Here is a 13,597-nt window from a genome sequence, read left to right on the forward strand (position 1 = left end):
GAAGGGAAAAAATTAAGCGTACCAAAACAATGAAGCTTGTAAAACACTAAGGACTAGTTTATGAGACGGACAGAGAGGAAAGAGTCTGATTGGATGCTGACCTCTACCTTGGCCCCCATATTCGCCATTGTTTCCTCCATGCTGAGGGGGGAGGGGGGTGTAGGGTGAAGGGCCGGGACCCAGCTGGGCGATCATATCCATCACATTAGGCATGATCATTTGACTGGGACTCATGGTTTTAAAACGCTTGGCCAGAGGGCCATCTGGGTCCTCCTTTATATGAATGTCTGACTTTATGGCCACAGGCCTCCAACTACACGTAGGGTCGATGGTGACCTCTTCAAACTCCGAACTGCAAGAATGGAACAACATTCATGACTGTGAATAGCAGGATGTTTATAATTTAACAATCGTATCTCAAGTGCATTTAATAGGACGGAAAAAATAGTGGGACCCAATGTGTGACAAATAAACTTACTTTTGAATCGCATTGAGAATTCCCCACATGTACTGATCCACCTCTAGCCCCTCCAATAATGCTGTTTTACTGGGGACAGACAGAAAAATATAAAACACGCAGCCAAGAGGAACAGCGCATCACATTTATGTGGCTGCCTAAAACAATTCTTGTTGTGATTTGCCACGTACTTGCATACAGGACATCTCCACGTTCCTCTCTCACAGTTCAGCTGCAGATAGGACTCCAAGTCAAAACACTGCAACAGAACATTAACTCAAATATAAATACAATCAATATAAAATGACATGCTAGAATTTTAATCAGGGCCTGATTAAACTGATTAAACTTAATTCCACTAGTTTTGCATTGATAATGTGGGGAATCCCAACACAAATTTATTTACACAAATATCTAGGGGAGAATATGTAAAAACTAATGCCAATATCTATGTCAGTATTTTTTTTTATCATTTTGTAGTAAAAGTGTCAAAACATCCTTAAAACAAGGAAAAGGAAAACAACCTAAGATATTAAATATATTTTTCCTTTTAAATAAGTTTATTTTACTTACGCAAGTTTTACTTGCAATTATTAACCTCACTTAATTTCATTTAATATGAGGGAACTGCAGGGGGTTTGTGAGTTGATGACAAGCGATTAATTCAAAAATGCTAAAAATAAAATAAAAATTACATAAAAACAAATCAAAGTATTACTAAAAATTAAATATTTTATTTGTTTACCTGCATGTCATTGGACCATTAACTGACATCAGTGAACCGAGAACATTTGAATGCGTTCACATAATTTACAAACAATTTGTGAATGTCAAATAATATGAATTTTTGAACATAAAAAAAAAAAAAAATTAAGTGCCCCATAATGCTATTTTAAAGGTTCCTAATTTTGTTTCGGAGGTCTCCTGCAATAGGTTTACATGCACCCAGGGTAAAGAAAAAAACATTTAAATTTTCTTATAATATACATTTCACATCTCCTTACTCCTCAAAGAGTACAAAGAGTATTCCTTAGAAAATTCATTCTCTCTAAACCCCTCCTTTCCACGAGCCTACTCTGCTCTGATTGGTCAGATGGTGCAGTCTGTACCGCTTACAGCACATGTCCTATTAACATATCTAAATTTCAGCTATGGAGGCTTCCTCAGTGCTTGATACAGTTACACAAACAATGTTGTCATTTTTTCCATATCAATTCCAGGGCGAGTCCTCATCAGAATCGATTCTTTCTTTTAGGGAACAATAACTTTATTTGTAGTGCACTTTGATCTTTAAAACTTTGCATACCTTTTACATTCACAAACAGCTATATTACACACAGCATGAAATGTAACATTACAAAAAGCATAATAGGGGCACAAAAACGACAAAAAAAAAAGATTCAGCAATGCTTACCTGCACATGTTTACAGTCATGTCCCCTAGCAGGTAGCTGGATCCGTCGGAATGTGATTGGACACTTGAGGGACACTTTGATGGCTGTCTGCTCTACTCCATCCTCTCCATTTAGTGTGGCATTCCCAGAGGACGCTGCTACACTACTGAAGTTTCTTTTAACTGCAGAAAAACAGACAAGAGACATTGCAAAGATTAGGGGTTGATGAAGATGATAATACAGAATGACAGACATCAGCGGATTCCAAAGAATGCAGCATCTACTTACTTTTGGTAATGCAGTGTTCGGCAGGAAGGAGCCTCTTCTTTAGGAGCCCCTGCAGGACCGATCTCACCGACGGCCTGTGGACCAGCTGCAGCACGAACAAGTGCGACTGCAACAAGACCCCGAACATGTAACAACCCGATAACAAGCATCTTCACCTCAGAATATCCTTCACATGATACACTATCTGTACGTTCAGCTTACAGACGCATAAAACTGATACCAGCAAATGTAGTGGGAAGGCAGAGAATAGAAGCTGCTTCAAATCAGTGTTATCTGATTTCGTATCACATGCTGTAGAACAGCTCTCCGACATGGCCGTTAAATGACTATACATATATTATTGAAGGGCAGCGGAGGAATACTCACACAACAGCAGGCTGTGACCGTAATCTGGATGGTGTTTCTCCCTGGCTGACATACATGCTTTAGGTGCAGGGGTTTGTGGGATGTTTTATTGTCGCCCCTCTCAATAGTGAGGGGGGTGGCGTTGACGCTGACTTGGACGGATGCGGGCCAATTGGTGTTCATTTGTCGGTCCTCGTGATGATAGCACTTGAACTGCAGCTCCAGATCAGATCTGTAGGACATGCAGAGAAGGTTCTAGTGTTAATGGCATAGTTCGCCTAAAATGTCCTCATGACATTCCAACGCTGCTATTTTCCATTTAGTGAAAGTGAATGGAGAACAGAAGCTGTCAAACTCAAAAACATGACCCAAAAAAAACCCCCACCAGTAGACCACATGACACTGCTATATTAATTTTGAAGAAAATATCATAGTTTCCACAAAAATAGAGTTTGCAACATTGATAAGAATGTTTCTCGAGCATCAAATCAGCATTTTAGAATGATTTCTGAAGTATCATGTGACACTGAAGACTGGAGTAATGATGCTGAATGAACTTTCCATCACATGAATGAATTACATTTGAAAATACACGATAGATTTGAGTAAAAAAAAAAAAAATTCAAAATTTTAGTCTGTATTGTATCGAAAAGAGCAGCGTGAAAGATCTACGTCCCACGGCAGAAAGAAAACCATACAGGTTTGGAACAACATGAGAGTGTGTAAATAATGGCAGAAATATGCTTCAAAATTTAAGGTGGTCATTGGGAAGAGCCTGCGCAATTTATGGCAGTAACACATCACGTTACCTCCACATGAGCGTCTGGTGGACGGAGGGGCGCAGATGGAAGACGTGGTTACTGACGGCCAGGTTGTGCTCTAATCTGAAGGGCTCCAGCACCACTCCGTCCCTCACGGGGAACGTCAGGCGAAGCTCCTCGTTGGGGTTGGCTATGGGAACAAATATTGAGATTAGATGGATTCATAGTCTTCCCATGTAGACTACAGTATCACTGCTTTCAAGTTTGGCTTTCACTTCACCTAGTTTCACCCTTTCCCACTGAAGCACATTTATTATGAATGAGCTCTGAGTGGATGTGAAAAATGCATGAATCTCAGACAAATGTGCAATGGGACTTTTTCTCTACTCAGCTGCAGGTGGCGGATCAAAGGGTTCTCAGGAGTTTATTCTGATAGGCTGTGACTGAGCTTGTAATACAGACAGAGCGGAGATCAATGCAATATAACGGTTGTGCGTGTGGGATCTTTGCGGGACTCACTTGGAGGCGGAGGCAAAGATGTCATGCTTGGCTTCAAGTCTGGAGGAAACGGGGGCTTGACATCCTGATTAGGCGACAAGTATGAAGGGATACTACTTCCTGGAGTCATGGGTGGCGTGGGGTTCCCAGGAACCGGTGAGTGTGGATAGTTCACCACCTGTCGAGGAGGCTTTAGCCAAAGAGACAAATGATTACAATCGCTAAATATAGATAAAAAGATCTGTACTTATTACATAGTACAAGAGGAAAATGATTACATATATTTGTGTATGTAAACACACACAAAAAAACACAATCATTTCACCACCTACCCCATTTCCTTGATTATACCCATAACCACCTCCAGAGAAATTGGTGTTCTGACCATTAAACGGCTCTTGCTGAAATAGGAAAGAGCATAGAGAATTAAAAGCATTATAACTGCTATTAATATTTGATTTATTTTCTCTTAACTAGCAAAAAATACATTTGAGCAGTGAGGCAAACAACAGTGCTAAAACTGTTTTCCATGACAGTTTCAATGGCAATTTTCAAAAAGCGAAAACCAGACAAAAATATTAAAAAATATATTAATATTAAATCCTAAATAAAAAATTTAAATTATATCTTTGATAAAAACTCTGAAAGTCAGGATGAAGAAAATTTCACCTTTATCTATTTTGTAAATGCATGTTATATATTATTGTGAACATTTGTAAAAAAAAAAAAAAAAAAATAAATAAAAATAATAATACAATTTTTAATCAACTGAAATTGAATGAAAACCGGACCTCTCCATCGTTTACTCCAGTTAAACTCCACCCTTTCTTAAAATCGAATGCAAACTCACAATCACTTTTGGAGTGCAGTGCCCACATCTCAAAATCGAATCCACAACTGGATACATAGAATCAATTTCCCACACTACATTCTTTCTTTTTCAATAATCCGTTACACTCGGATGTACATCACAATACAGAAGAAAAGATCTGTCACTACTTTCTATAATCGCAAATTTAAACTGAATATGACTTTTAAAAAACAAACAAACAAAAAACAGCTGAATTAAACAATTTCCACAGTAAAATTGTGTCTACTAACAATGTAAAATCCAACCAATATGAAATTACCTTATAGTATTGGCCCATGGCTACCCCTGTTGGGGGGTACTGGCCAGAGCTCTGTTGTCCTGGCATCCTCTGCCCAGGGTAATTGGGTGACGGAAGAGCTCTAGAAGCGTTTGGGTTAGGGTACTGCCCTTGCTGGTTGGGAAACTGGCCATTGGGTCCGAACTGCTGACCTCCATAATTAGGCTGTGAAAAAAAACAACAACAATTAGTTAACCAACACAAATAGTGAATACAGAATGTCTGCTGAAAGTCCATTTGAACCAATGATGGTCTTGCCTCTCCTGGATAGGGTCTCTTAGTGCCCTGCATGGGCATAGATTGAGGTCTGGGTCCAGGGTAACCCTGTTGGGGCATCCTTTGCCCGTGGCCAACAAAGGGTCCCATCCCTGGGCCTCTGGGCTGGTTCATACCCATCGGCGGGCCACTCATGTTAGAGCTATTCATGCCACCACCCATACCAGCTGGGTTCATGCCTCCTGCCATGGACGGGGGGCCGCGGGGCCCTGGCTGGTTCATGAACTGGCTGTTGTAGCCTTGCGTCGGCCCCATCTGGAAAGAGGAGCAGACCTGTGGAGAAGGCCAGCGGAATTTCAGATTAATAAGTGGACTCGTTAAAAATCCAGGGTAGGGTAAGAAGCCAAAACCAGAGAGAGACCAACCTGGTTGTACTGGTTCATGTCTTTGTTGGTCTCTTGCAGGGCAGCTACAGTTGCTGTGGCAGTGGCTGTTGCCGTGGCGGCCGCAGCAGCGACAGCAGCAGCGGCGGCAGCAGCAGCAGGTTGGGTGAAATCAGAAGGTGGTCGTGTATGAGGGGGCATGCCTATACCACTTGGCGCATTCGGCCCGCCCGGGTAACTGAGTAGAAGGAATACATATCACATAAATGTCTATATCACAACTGACAGAGACAGAAATGCCTGTTTATTAGAAGAAAACGTGTTGGAACGCCACATAAATCTTTCCTGGATTTGCACTTGGCACAACAAGAAGGTGATATCATCCCTTTTCGAGAAAAACATCCTTGAACGGAGAGTTGGCTTGGCTTTAAAACCGTGTGTCAAGTATCACTAATGGGAGAGACTTCCATAGCTTATTGAATCTCCCAGAGTGATGCAAAGCAACTCTGTCAAACAACTTCCCATCATCCTGTCTGGAATGGCCTAATGCTCGAAACGTCTTGAAACACTACCTTGCACCAAAGCCGCCTCCTCCCGGGTGCCCTGGACGTCCATACATGCTTTGCTGCATGTAGGCCTGATTGGATCCCCCTTTGGCTGAAAACTGTTGTTGTTGGCCAGGGAACTGAGGTGAGTTGATCCCTGGGTTGTTGGCTGACATACCCGACCCTAGTGCATTGCCTCCAGGGTTCATGGGATTGTTGGTATTGGCCATGGGGTTACCCAATACCTAGATCAAAAGCAACACTGGTTAAAAGATCAATGTTATCACTATCAATGTTACTGCTTTGTACAGTGACACTATATGTGTGACTCACCTGACTTTGTGACGTATTGGTAACTCCCCACACCGTTGTAACCACTGACAGCGAGCCCGGGGCCTGGTTAGTGTTTTGTTGCCAGGGAACGCTGTCATATGGAAAGGACCCATCACTACAAAACAGTGTTCAAACAGTAATGTGAGATCGGGGACATCAAACACGCATTGAGAAAGAGTTAACTCCAACACAGCCCGATAGAGAAAATGCTCCCTCCTGACTACAAAACTTTATTTTTCCATGAAAATGAAGCTGTAATGTTTGCAAAAGAGGCCAATCACCAGCCCTAGAGCACTAAATGCTCTGTAAAACATCACTAAGCTAGTGAATTCCCTCAGCCTCGCACCCTCTCCAGCACGGTAATGTTTTCTCTGGCAATCTATCAAACCTAGACAGTAAATGTTACTTCATCATGTTTTTATCTGCTATTGTTTGGAACTTTGCGAGAACAATCGGCACAGCTTTGCGGTGATGTCATCATGTTTACATAGCTGTTAATGAAAGCTTGGTCAATGGCTTCTTGGAAAAGCCTAGTCTTCAAGATCACATGCCACATAAAAGCAAACAATTCTTTGCTGGATGAGTGCACTAGGACTACATTTTGAGGGGAAATTCTAGGGAAGCAGAAGGGGCGAGTCTACTGAGAGTTTTTAACAGTGCTTAGAACTGCATCAGTGAGCATCGGGTTAGCGGTAGAGCAGAGTTTTGTCTGGGTACTGACCCATGTGAGAGCGAGGGCTTCATAGAGTTCATGGGCGGCTGCAAGGGTACTTTGCCCTGTGGATCACTCTGACGATTCTTCTGATGTCGCAACAAGAGCAGCCGTCCCAGCTCCTCGCACCAGGACGACAGGAGTGCTGGAGAAAGAGAGACACACAAAGAGAAAGAGAGATCAGGATGGATCCTTGGCAGAGAGACAAATCACCTTTTAGCTGAACAGCAATCTTCCTCATTTTATCTTCAGATTGCTTTTTAGCAGGAGCAAAACTCATCGCCATGATGCTAGATTGGATGCCATGGTGTTGCTAAGAGTTCTGATTGTTTTTTCAGAGTGTTGCATTGACGTTGCAAGGGTGTTCTTGGTGATCCAAGTCCTACAAGCTCATCTGGTTCCTCCTTTAATCTAAGTCTATGGAATTGTTCACCAGTTTTAGTCTAAATCATAAGGCTAATCCCTTAGAAAAGTATTATCACATGCACATCTCTCCTTAACGAGTTGCACAATTTGAGGTATCGATTATGTTCAAATTTCCGTATTTTTAAGGCAAGGAGATTGTTCAAACGTCTAACCCCCAGTAAGCAATGGTTATAATGGTGTCAAAAGTGTTGCAATTAGTTAACGTCTTGACCACTAGAGGTCACTACAATCACAGTACAGGTACAAGCATGCTTGGGATCCTCTATAATAGCTTGTCAGTGTGCTTCTCATAGGATCATATGCTTTTCATCTGCAGTGCACTTTAAGCAGTGATCCTACTACAGAAGACCTGTCTTCCCCTCTTGTGAAGGGAGGATGACGAAAGACGGGGAGAGAAAGAGCGAGAAATGGGAGATGAGAATCAGTGCTGAGGTTGGTGAATCATGCCTGTTATGTGTCCTGGCAGCACTTTACTCCTGAGAGGGGTGACAAAACAAGCCTCTCACCATGGTGATGGAGTCGGTTCGAGATGGCAGCAGCTGGCGCACAGCCAGTTTCTGGTCTAATCGATTCTACATGGCGCATACGGCTGAAACAGTAGCGCTGCATTTAAGTGCTCTTCATACAAACGGTCCTCATACTTTCCAACTGACACTGTTTAGATAGATACTCACAACTAGCTGAGTCATTCCCATTCCACAACATCTGATCAAGTGCACTAAACACAAACAAATGCTATGAAGTGTTTTATAAATGTAAGCAGATTTGTAAAAAATGTATTACAAATGTATTGTATTAAAACATATTTCATGTGATTATTTTGCATTTTTGGAAATATTATGAGGACATGCAGGGAGAACAATTCTTTTTCGTTTGAAATGTTCCACCTCATCACATTCCCAATGTCACAAGTTCAGAATATCTCAAAATAATATTTGAACTTAAGGTGGTACGATGCAATTTATTAGCACTTGAAGACATTCTTTGTCTGAAAGAATATTTAAAATTCTACAAATCATACAATGTACTTAAAAAAAAAAAAAAAAAAAATCACATTTCCAACATGAAAGAGGTGCTGATGTTTCATAGAATGACTCAGAGGTGCACATAGAGAACAAGTAGGAAAAAAATATTCTCAAAAAAAAAAAATATGAATCACACGCCGACAGAACAAGAACAAAAGCCAGAAACTGTTTCAGTGGTGCTGCACCTCTAGTCTTCCTTTGCCATCAAACAGATTCTGCAAGGGACCTTATAAAATATTCTCTTTCCCCTAAGACGAGTTCATACATGGAACAATACCCCTCTTTCTTTTCTAAATCTACTTCACAGACAGTAGATGAGTAAAAAAATCCCTGCTACGGCTATTTGAACAGAGAGGGTGGTGTCAAGAGTCCAGGATGTCTCTCTCTCTCTCTCTCTCTCTCTCTGAGTCTGGTGCAGAGAGACAGACGTCTGTCTTGGCTCTTTCCTCTCTAAATCGATCAGCCAGTAATGACTATGAAGACTGCTCAGCTGTCTCCAGCGCCTTTATTGCTGGGGGAATGTAAACGAGCACACAAGCTCCTGAAGAACACTACAACACACACACCTCAGTCTTATTTACCACAGATTGCACTTTAGGGATAGTTCACCTAAAAATCATTTACTCACCCTCATGTCATTCAAAACCTGTATGATTTTATTTATTCTGTGAAACAAAAAAAGGAGTTGTTTAGTGCAGTGATTCCCAACTGATTTGACCCAAATATTTAGACATTTGAACCATGCAAATCAATTTTTCAAAAACGGTTACACACACTTTATTTAACATACATCTAAATTGTAAGAATATCACTAACACTGATGGATAAACAATATATAGTAAGGCTAATAAATAGCACTCCCAAACTACGGTAGTTTTTGTTATTATATTAAAGTCAGTAACAGAAAATAGCACAAAGTGAAAATAAAGTGGTATTTTGGGTTAAGATTACTGAAACTACAGTAACATAAATACAATATTTTTTTGGTAATTTAATGACTTCCTAATTGACAATGTAACTATAAATGTTGCATGCTCGTAATTTCATTGATATTGCACACGCTTCCGCATAAACACACTATATTTATTTTTCTGAGATGAGACTTTTAGTACAAGTTTGTAATGAAAATAATGTTAAAATAATGACAACATCTCATCTGACAGAAGATACTGAATCAGGAAATGTGCTTTTCTCAGGCACGTTTTACTGAACTGTGTCTGACAGGAGAGTCAACAGCTTTCATGCGCATCAGAAAATCATTTAGAACAGTTGTTTCTTTGACATTCCGTGACACACTCAAAGTGGTCTTGAGACCCACCAGTTGACAAACACTGGTTTAGTAGAATGTACATATTGTACAAATAAGATTTTGTTATGGTGGAGGGGAATAGCGACTGTAATTTTGATCAGTTCCTCACACAAAGTTGTTTTTTAATGCTTTGGTGCTTTTTTGGTTGCTATTCACTTTTATTGTTTGGAAATTAGCAGTGTAAAAATATCCAACCTAACATCTCCCTTTGTGGAACAACATGAGGACCGAAGTAATTGAGTAAATGACCATTTTCATTTGTATTAGCGTCACATTAGTCATTTAATGCCTATATTAATAACCATTTCAGAATAAAATTCAAGGAACCTTAATGCATTACTGAATCCTCTAACTGGAGTTCTTCCAAGAAACAGCTTTAAGTTATTCAATATCCCAGCGGCACCTGACGCACTTTCCCTTCCAAGTTCAAACACACAATTACAGTGAGAAAATCGCGTTTGTGTAAATATATCAAAGGGGTCTGTTTCAAAGAGAACGCTTCTCACCTCTCTGCGACAGGCGTGAAAGCCGTCCCAGCAGGACTGGAGCGGGAGGCTGGAATCACCCACCTACTTCAATGAGAATTATTCTACCCTGCCATTACAGAGAGCTTATCGGCCAGCTAAATCACTACCTCTGCATGCTGGCAACTGCTATTTTCTCACAAAAGACCAACTTAGAGCTCATATGACAGGTTACAGCCAGACGCCGCCTGCCAATTTTCAACTGATGTTCCCCGCCTAGCATGCCTCCCACACGTAACAAAGACTAGAGCTCTCCTGCCTGCGATTCAACCAGTAAACTCATGGAAAAACGACCTAATCAACATGGCACCTTCCGGCTGCGTACAATATCCCTCTCACCTAGCTGAATACAGCTACACGGTTTCTCCCGCAAACATCATCGCCTCCACCACTACCCACGGGGCTGTTGTCATATTAAAGCACAACATTTACTGCATTGTGATCTCTCTCATAAGCAGGGATGCTCTGACTTTTTGTCCAATATCGAGCTCATACACTCATTAAAATGCTCCAGTAAGAAAAACAAAACAAAACAATATTGAGTGTATACACGATATCCTCTGTATATTGAAACACTGGCAGCAGAATAAAATGTCTGGAAAAATGTCAAGAACGGTTCATTTGCAGCCGTGTGAAGCTCCTGTTGCGCAAGTAGACAAATGCGCAGGCGCACCGAGGATGCACAGAGAAACTTAAAGTGCCTTAAAGTGGTCATAATCATATTATGATTTATATATATAGCCTATATATATATTTTAATTAATTATTACTTCTATTTGTTTGAAGTTTTTTTGTTAACAGTCATGCTGTCCTCAAATCATATGTCCCACTGTACATTACAACATTAACAAGTGAGTACCAAAAGGTTTCTCTAACAAATTATATCATGCATCCTTACTCACCAGTAAATCAGCATTAATCACATTTCTCTTTCATTCTCTGTATTAAAACGTCTCTCTCAGTCTCCGTTTTCCTTTCATCTGTCTCCCTTCCCTCATTTAGTCCTGCTCGCATTGCCAGACACCTGCTCCAGAAAGGGTTGTGTTGAGTGTTAAGTTGGCAGTAGGCTACTGTAGCTCTGTGCTGGGTCTGTGGCAATGGCCATTTCGGTGGCATGGCTGTGTGTTGGGTCTATGTCAGCGGGCATTATGGTGGCAGGGCTGGCTCACAGCAGTGTGCACCAGGCAGTGATCCCAGCAGGAAGAGAGAGTACCGACATAGAGAACAGCTCTCAGAAAGCCATGCCAGACGCTAAAACTGAGGTTTGCTTACACCAGCCAGACTCTAATACAGTCTGAGACTTAGCATACTTTGTGCCATTTATCACCAGCTGTAACAACTGTTGTTAAACAGTGTAAAAATCATTTCAGAGTGAGAACAAAGACATTAACAGTGTTTACAAATGAATGGGTTAGAGTGTCACATTATAAAACACTTAAAATGTTCATATAAATACATTTTCTGAAGAAAAGGTGGGCGGTTCTTCTAGTGATATGCGTGTGTCTGTACATACATACATACATACATACATACATACATACATACATACATACATACATACATACATACACACACATGATGCTATCTCTGGAACATTATTAAGAAGGAAAAAAAACACAGTATACAGATAGATAATGGCTAGATAATTTTGTCACTTTAAAAAGACAGCACTCCAAGTGAGCAGACATTTGCTAGAAATGTAAGATCTGTGACTCATACTAGCCATGTTATGTCGTTCCTAAAGGTGCCAGACTGCAGCAGAAACCATCTTACTGAGGGGACAACAGCCTGTGGCTCTACAGACTTCTGGCAAAATAGAGCAGAGAGAGAGACAGACACTACACAAACCAACCCAAACCAACCCCCCTCCCTGTCTGCTTATTGTCTAGCGAAGAGGCTCTCCAATCAGGTTTAGTGGGCTTTGAATAACTGACCAGGGTAAATCCCCAAATGATCCGGTGTGTAGGGAAGCCAGGTCACCCCCGGATACCCAAATCGCCTCTGAGGCTGCCCCAAGAATGTTTGCCCATCGTTCCTTCTAAGGTTAGCTGCTTAATCTCTGCCAGAATCTCATATCGACCAAACTCTAATTTCTCGCCCAGTTTTACTACCTTAAATTATGAGCTTGTTCATTAAGGTGTTGCTAATAAAAAAGTGGATGTCAGTAAATGGAGGTTAGAACAAGGGAGACAATCTCAAGCAGAAACTTTACTGTTTAATCAAAGACCTAGCAAACTGCCATGCTGTCCTACTACCTACATAGACAGCATCCTTGTTGAAATGGAACATCATAAGTGACTGCTTTGGACACTCTACATAGGCAGCACATCTATACAAATATGAAGAGAAAAAAAACATGCACTGTACACACAATAATGCCTAATAAAGATTTTTTTATCGATAAACTTCAGTTTTGAATTGAATTCAAGCATACTTACAGTGAACTTTTTTTGTGGCAATTCATTTAAGGATCACCTTCTCCATTAAGGATGCATACTTGCCTTAAATTTGGCAAAATGAGGTATCTTAGAAGGCAGAATAAGATGCTTTGAATGATGCTTCTTCAAAATGCTAGGTAGGACTTGGAACCGAGCTAATGTTTGGTGAAGTTAAATATCTGATTTCCTGCCAAAGGCCAAACCTCACTAAAATAATTACACAATGTCCTGCCCACTTCTTATTCACAGAATGCATTGGATATTTGACTAGTGCAGCTTTGGAAAGTGGGAAGATTTCAAACCCAATGAGAATGTCTAAAGTAAATGTGGCTGTAATTCATCTCAAAGATATATTTTCAAACGTCCTCAGAGGCGTTTTCTCACCCTCTCCCTCAATCTGTGAGTCTCTGAGAGTATCAGACTGATGCCACAGTGAATTGGCAGACATGCCGACTGACCTTCCTGGACCACTCAGTGAAAATAAGCAACCCTGCTGTCCACATGGCCATACTGAGTCTGCCCTTCATCCTCACCTCACTGAAACCATCACATCCCCTTACCTGACCTATAAAACCAATAAAACAGAAATCCAAAAGAAGATACTGCCTATGTGTAATGGAGAACACTGTAGAGATAGTTAAGAGATATTTTACTGATAACTAGAATTTCAAACTCTCAGTTATTCAATAATTGTGTCTTTTATGCAACAAATGGAAGAAAAAAAAACTGAATATGATTATGAATTGAAGCTTAAGTCACAGATAATCAGTTTATTTGAAAATACTGGGTCCTTCAG

At 40.7% G+C, this 13,597-nt stretch overlaps 1 protein-coding gene across 6 annotated transcripts in view; it reads right to left on the bottom strand.

The window, feature by feature from the left end:
- The window catches only part of zmiz1a (zinc finger, MIZ-type containing 1a), a 154,973-nt gene that overhangs the window by 3,626 nt on the left and 137,750 nt on the right, over positions 1–13,597 (bottom strand). For 4 of the 6 annotated variants that reach the window (XM_079842059.1, XM_079842060.1, XM_079842057.1 and 1 more), the window contains 15 exons: positions 7,089–7,224; positions 6,368–6,482; positions 6,062–6,279; positions 5,532–5,727; positions 5,149–5,439; positions 4,873–5,055; positions 4,075–4,143; positions 3,764–3,932; positions 3,293–3,434; positions 2,505–2,715; positions 2,139–2,244; positions 1,872–2,032; positions 649–716; positions 479–547; positions 102–352 (listed from right to left, as the gene is read on the bottom strand). In XM_079842059.1, coding sequence (XP_079698185.1) covers positions 102–352; positions 479–547; positions 649–716; positions 1,872–2,032; positions 2,139–2,244; positions 2,505–2,715; positions 3,293–3,434; positions 3,764–3,932; positions 4,075–4,143; positions 4,873–5,055; positions 5,149–5,439; positions 5,532–5,727; positions 6,062–6,279; positions 6,368–6,482; positions 7,089–7,224 — 2,385 coding nt within the window. Of the gene's footprint in view, positions 1–101; positions 353–478; positions 548–648; positions 717–1,871; positions 2,033–2,138; positions 2,245–2,504; positions 2,716–3,292; positions 3,435–3,763; positions 3,933–4,074; positions 4,144–4,872; positions 5,056–5,148; positions 5,440–5,531; positions 5,728–6,061; positions 6,280–6,367; positions 6,483–7,088; positions 7,225–12,622; positions 12,693–12,801; positions 12,851–13,597 lie in introns of those variants that run through there. The other 2 variants (XM_079842061.1, XM_079842058.1) reach the window with 2 other exon arrangements.

Source organism: Gobio gobio (assembly GCF_949357685.1).
Source record: "Gobio gobio genome assembly, chromosome: 18".
NCBI classification, from domain to species: domain Eukaryota; kingdom Metazoa; phylum Chordata; class Actinopteri; order Cypriniformes; family Gobionidae; genus Gobio; species Gobio gobio.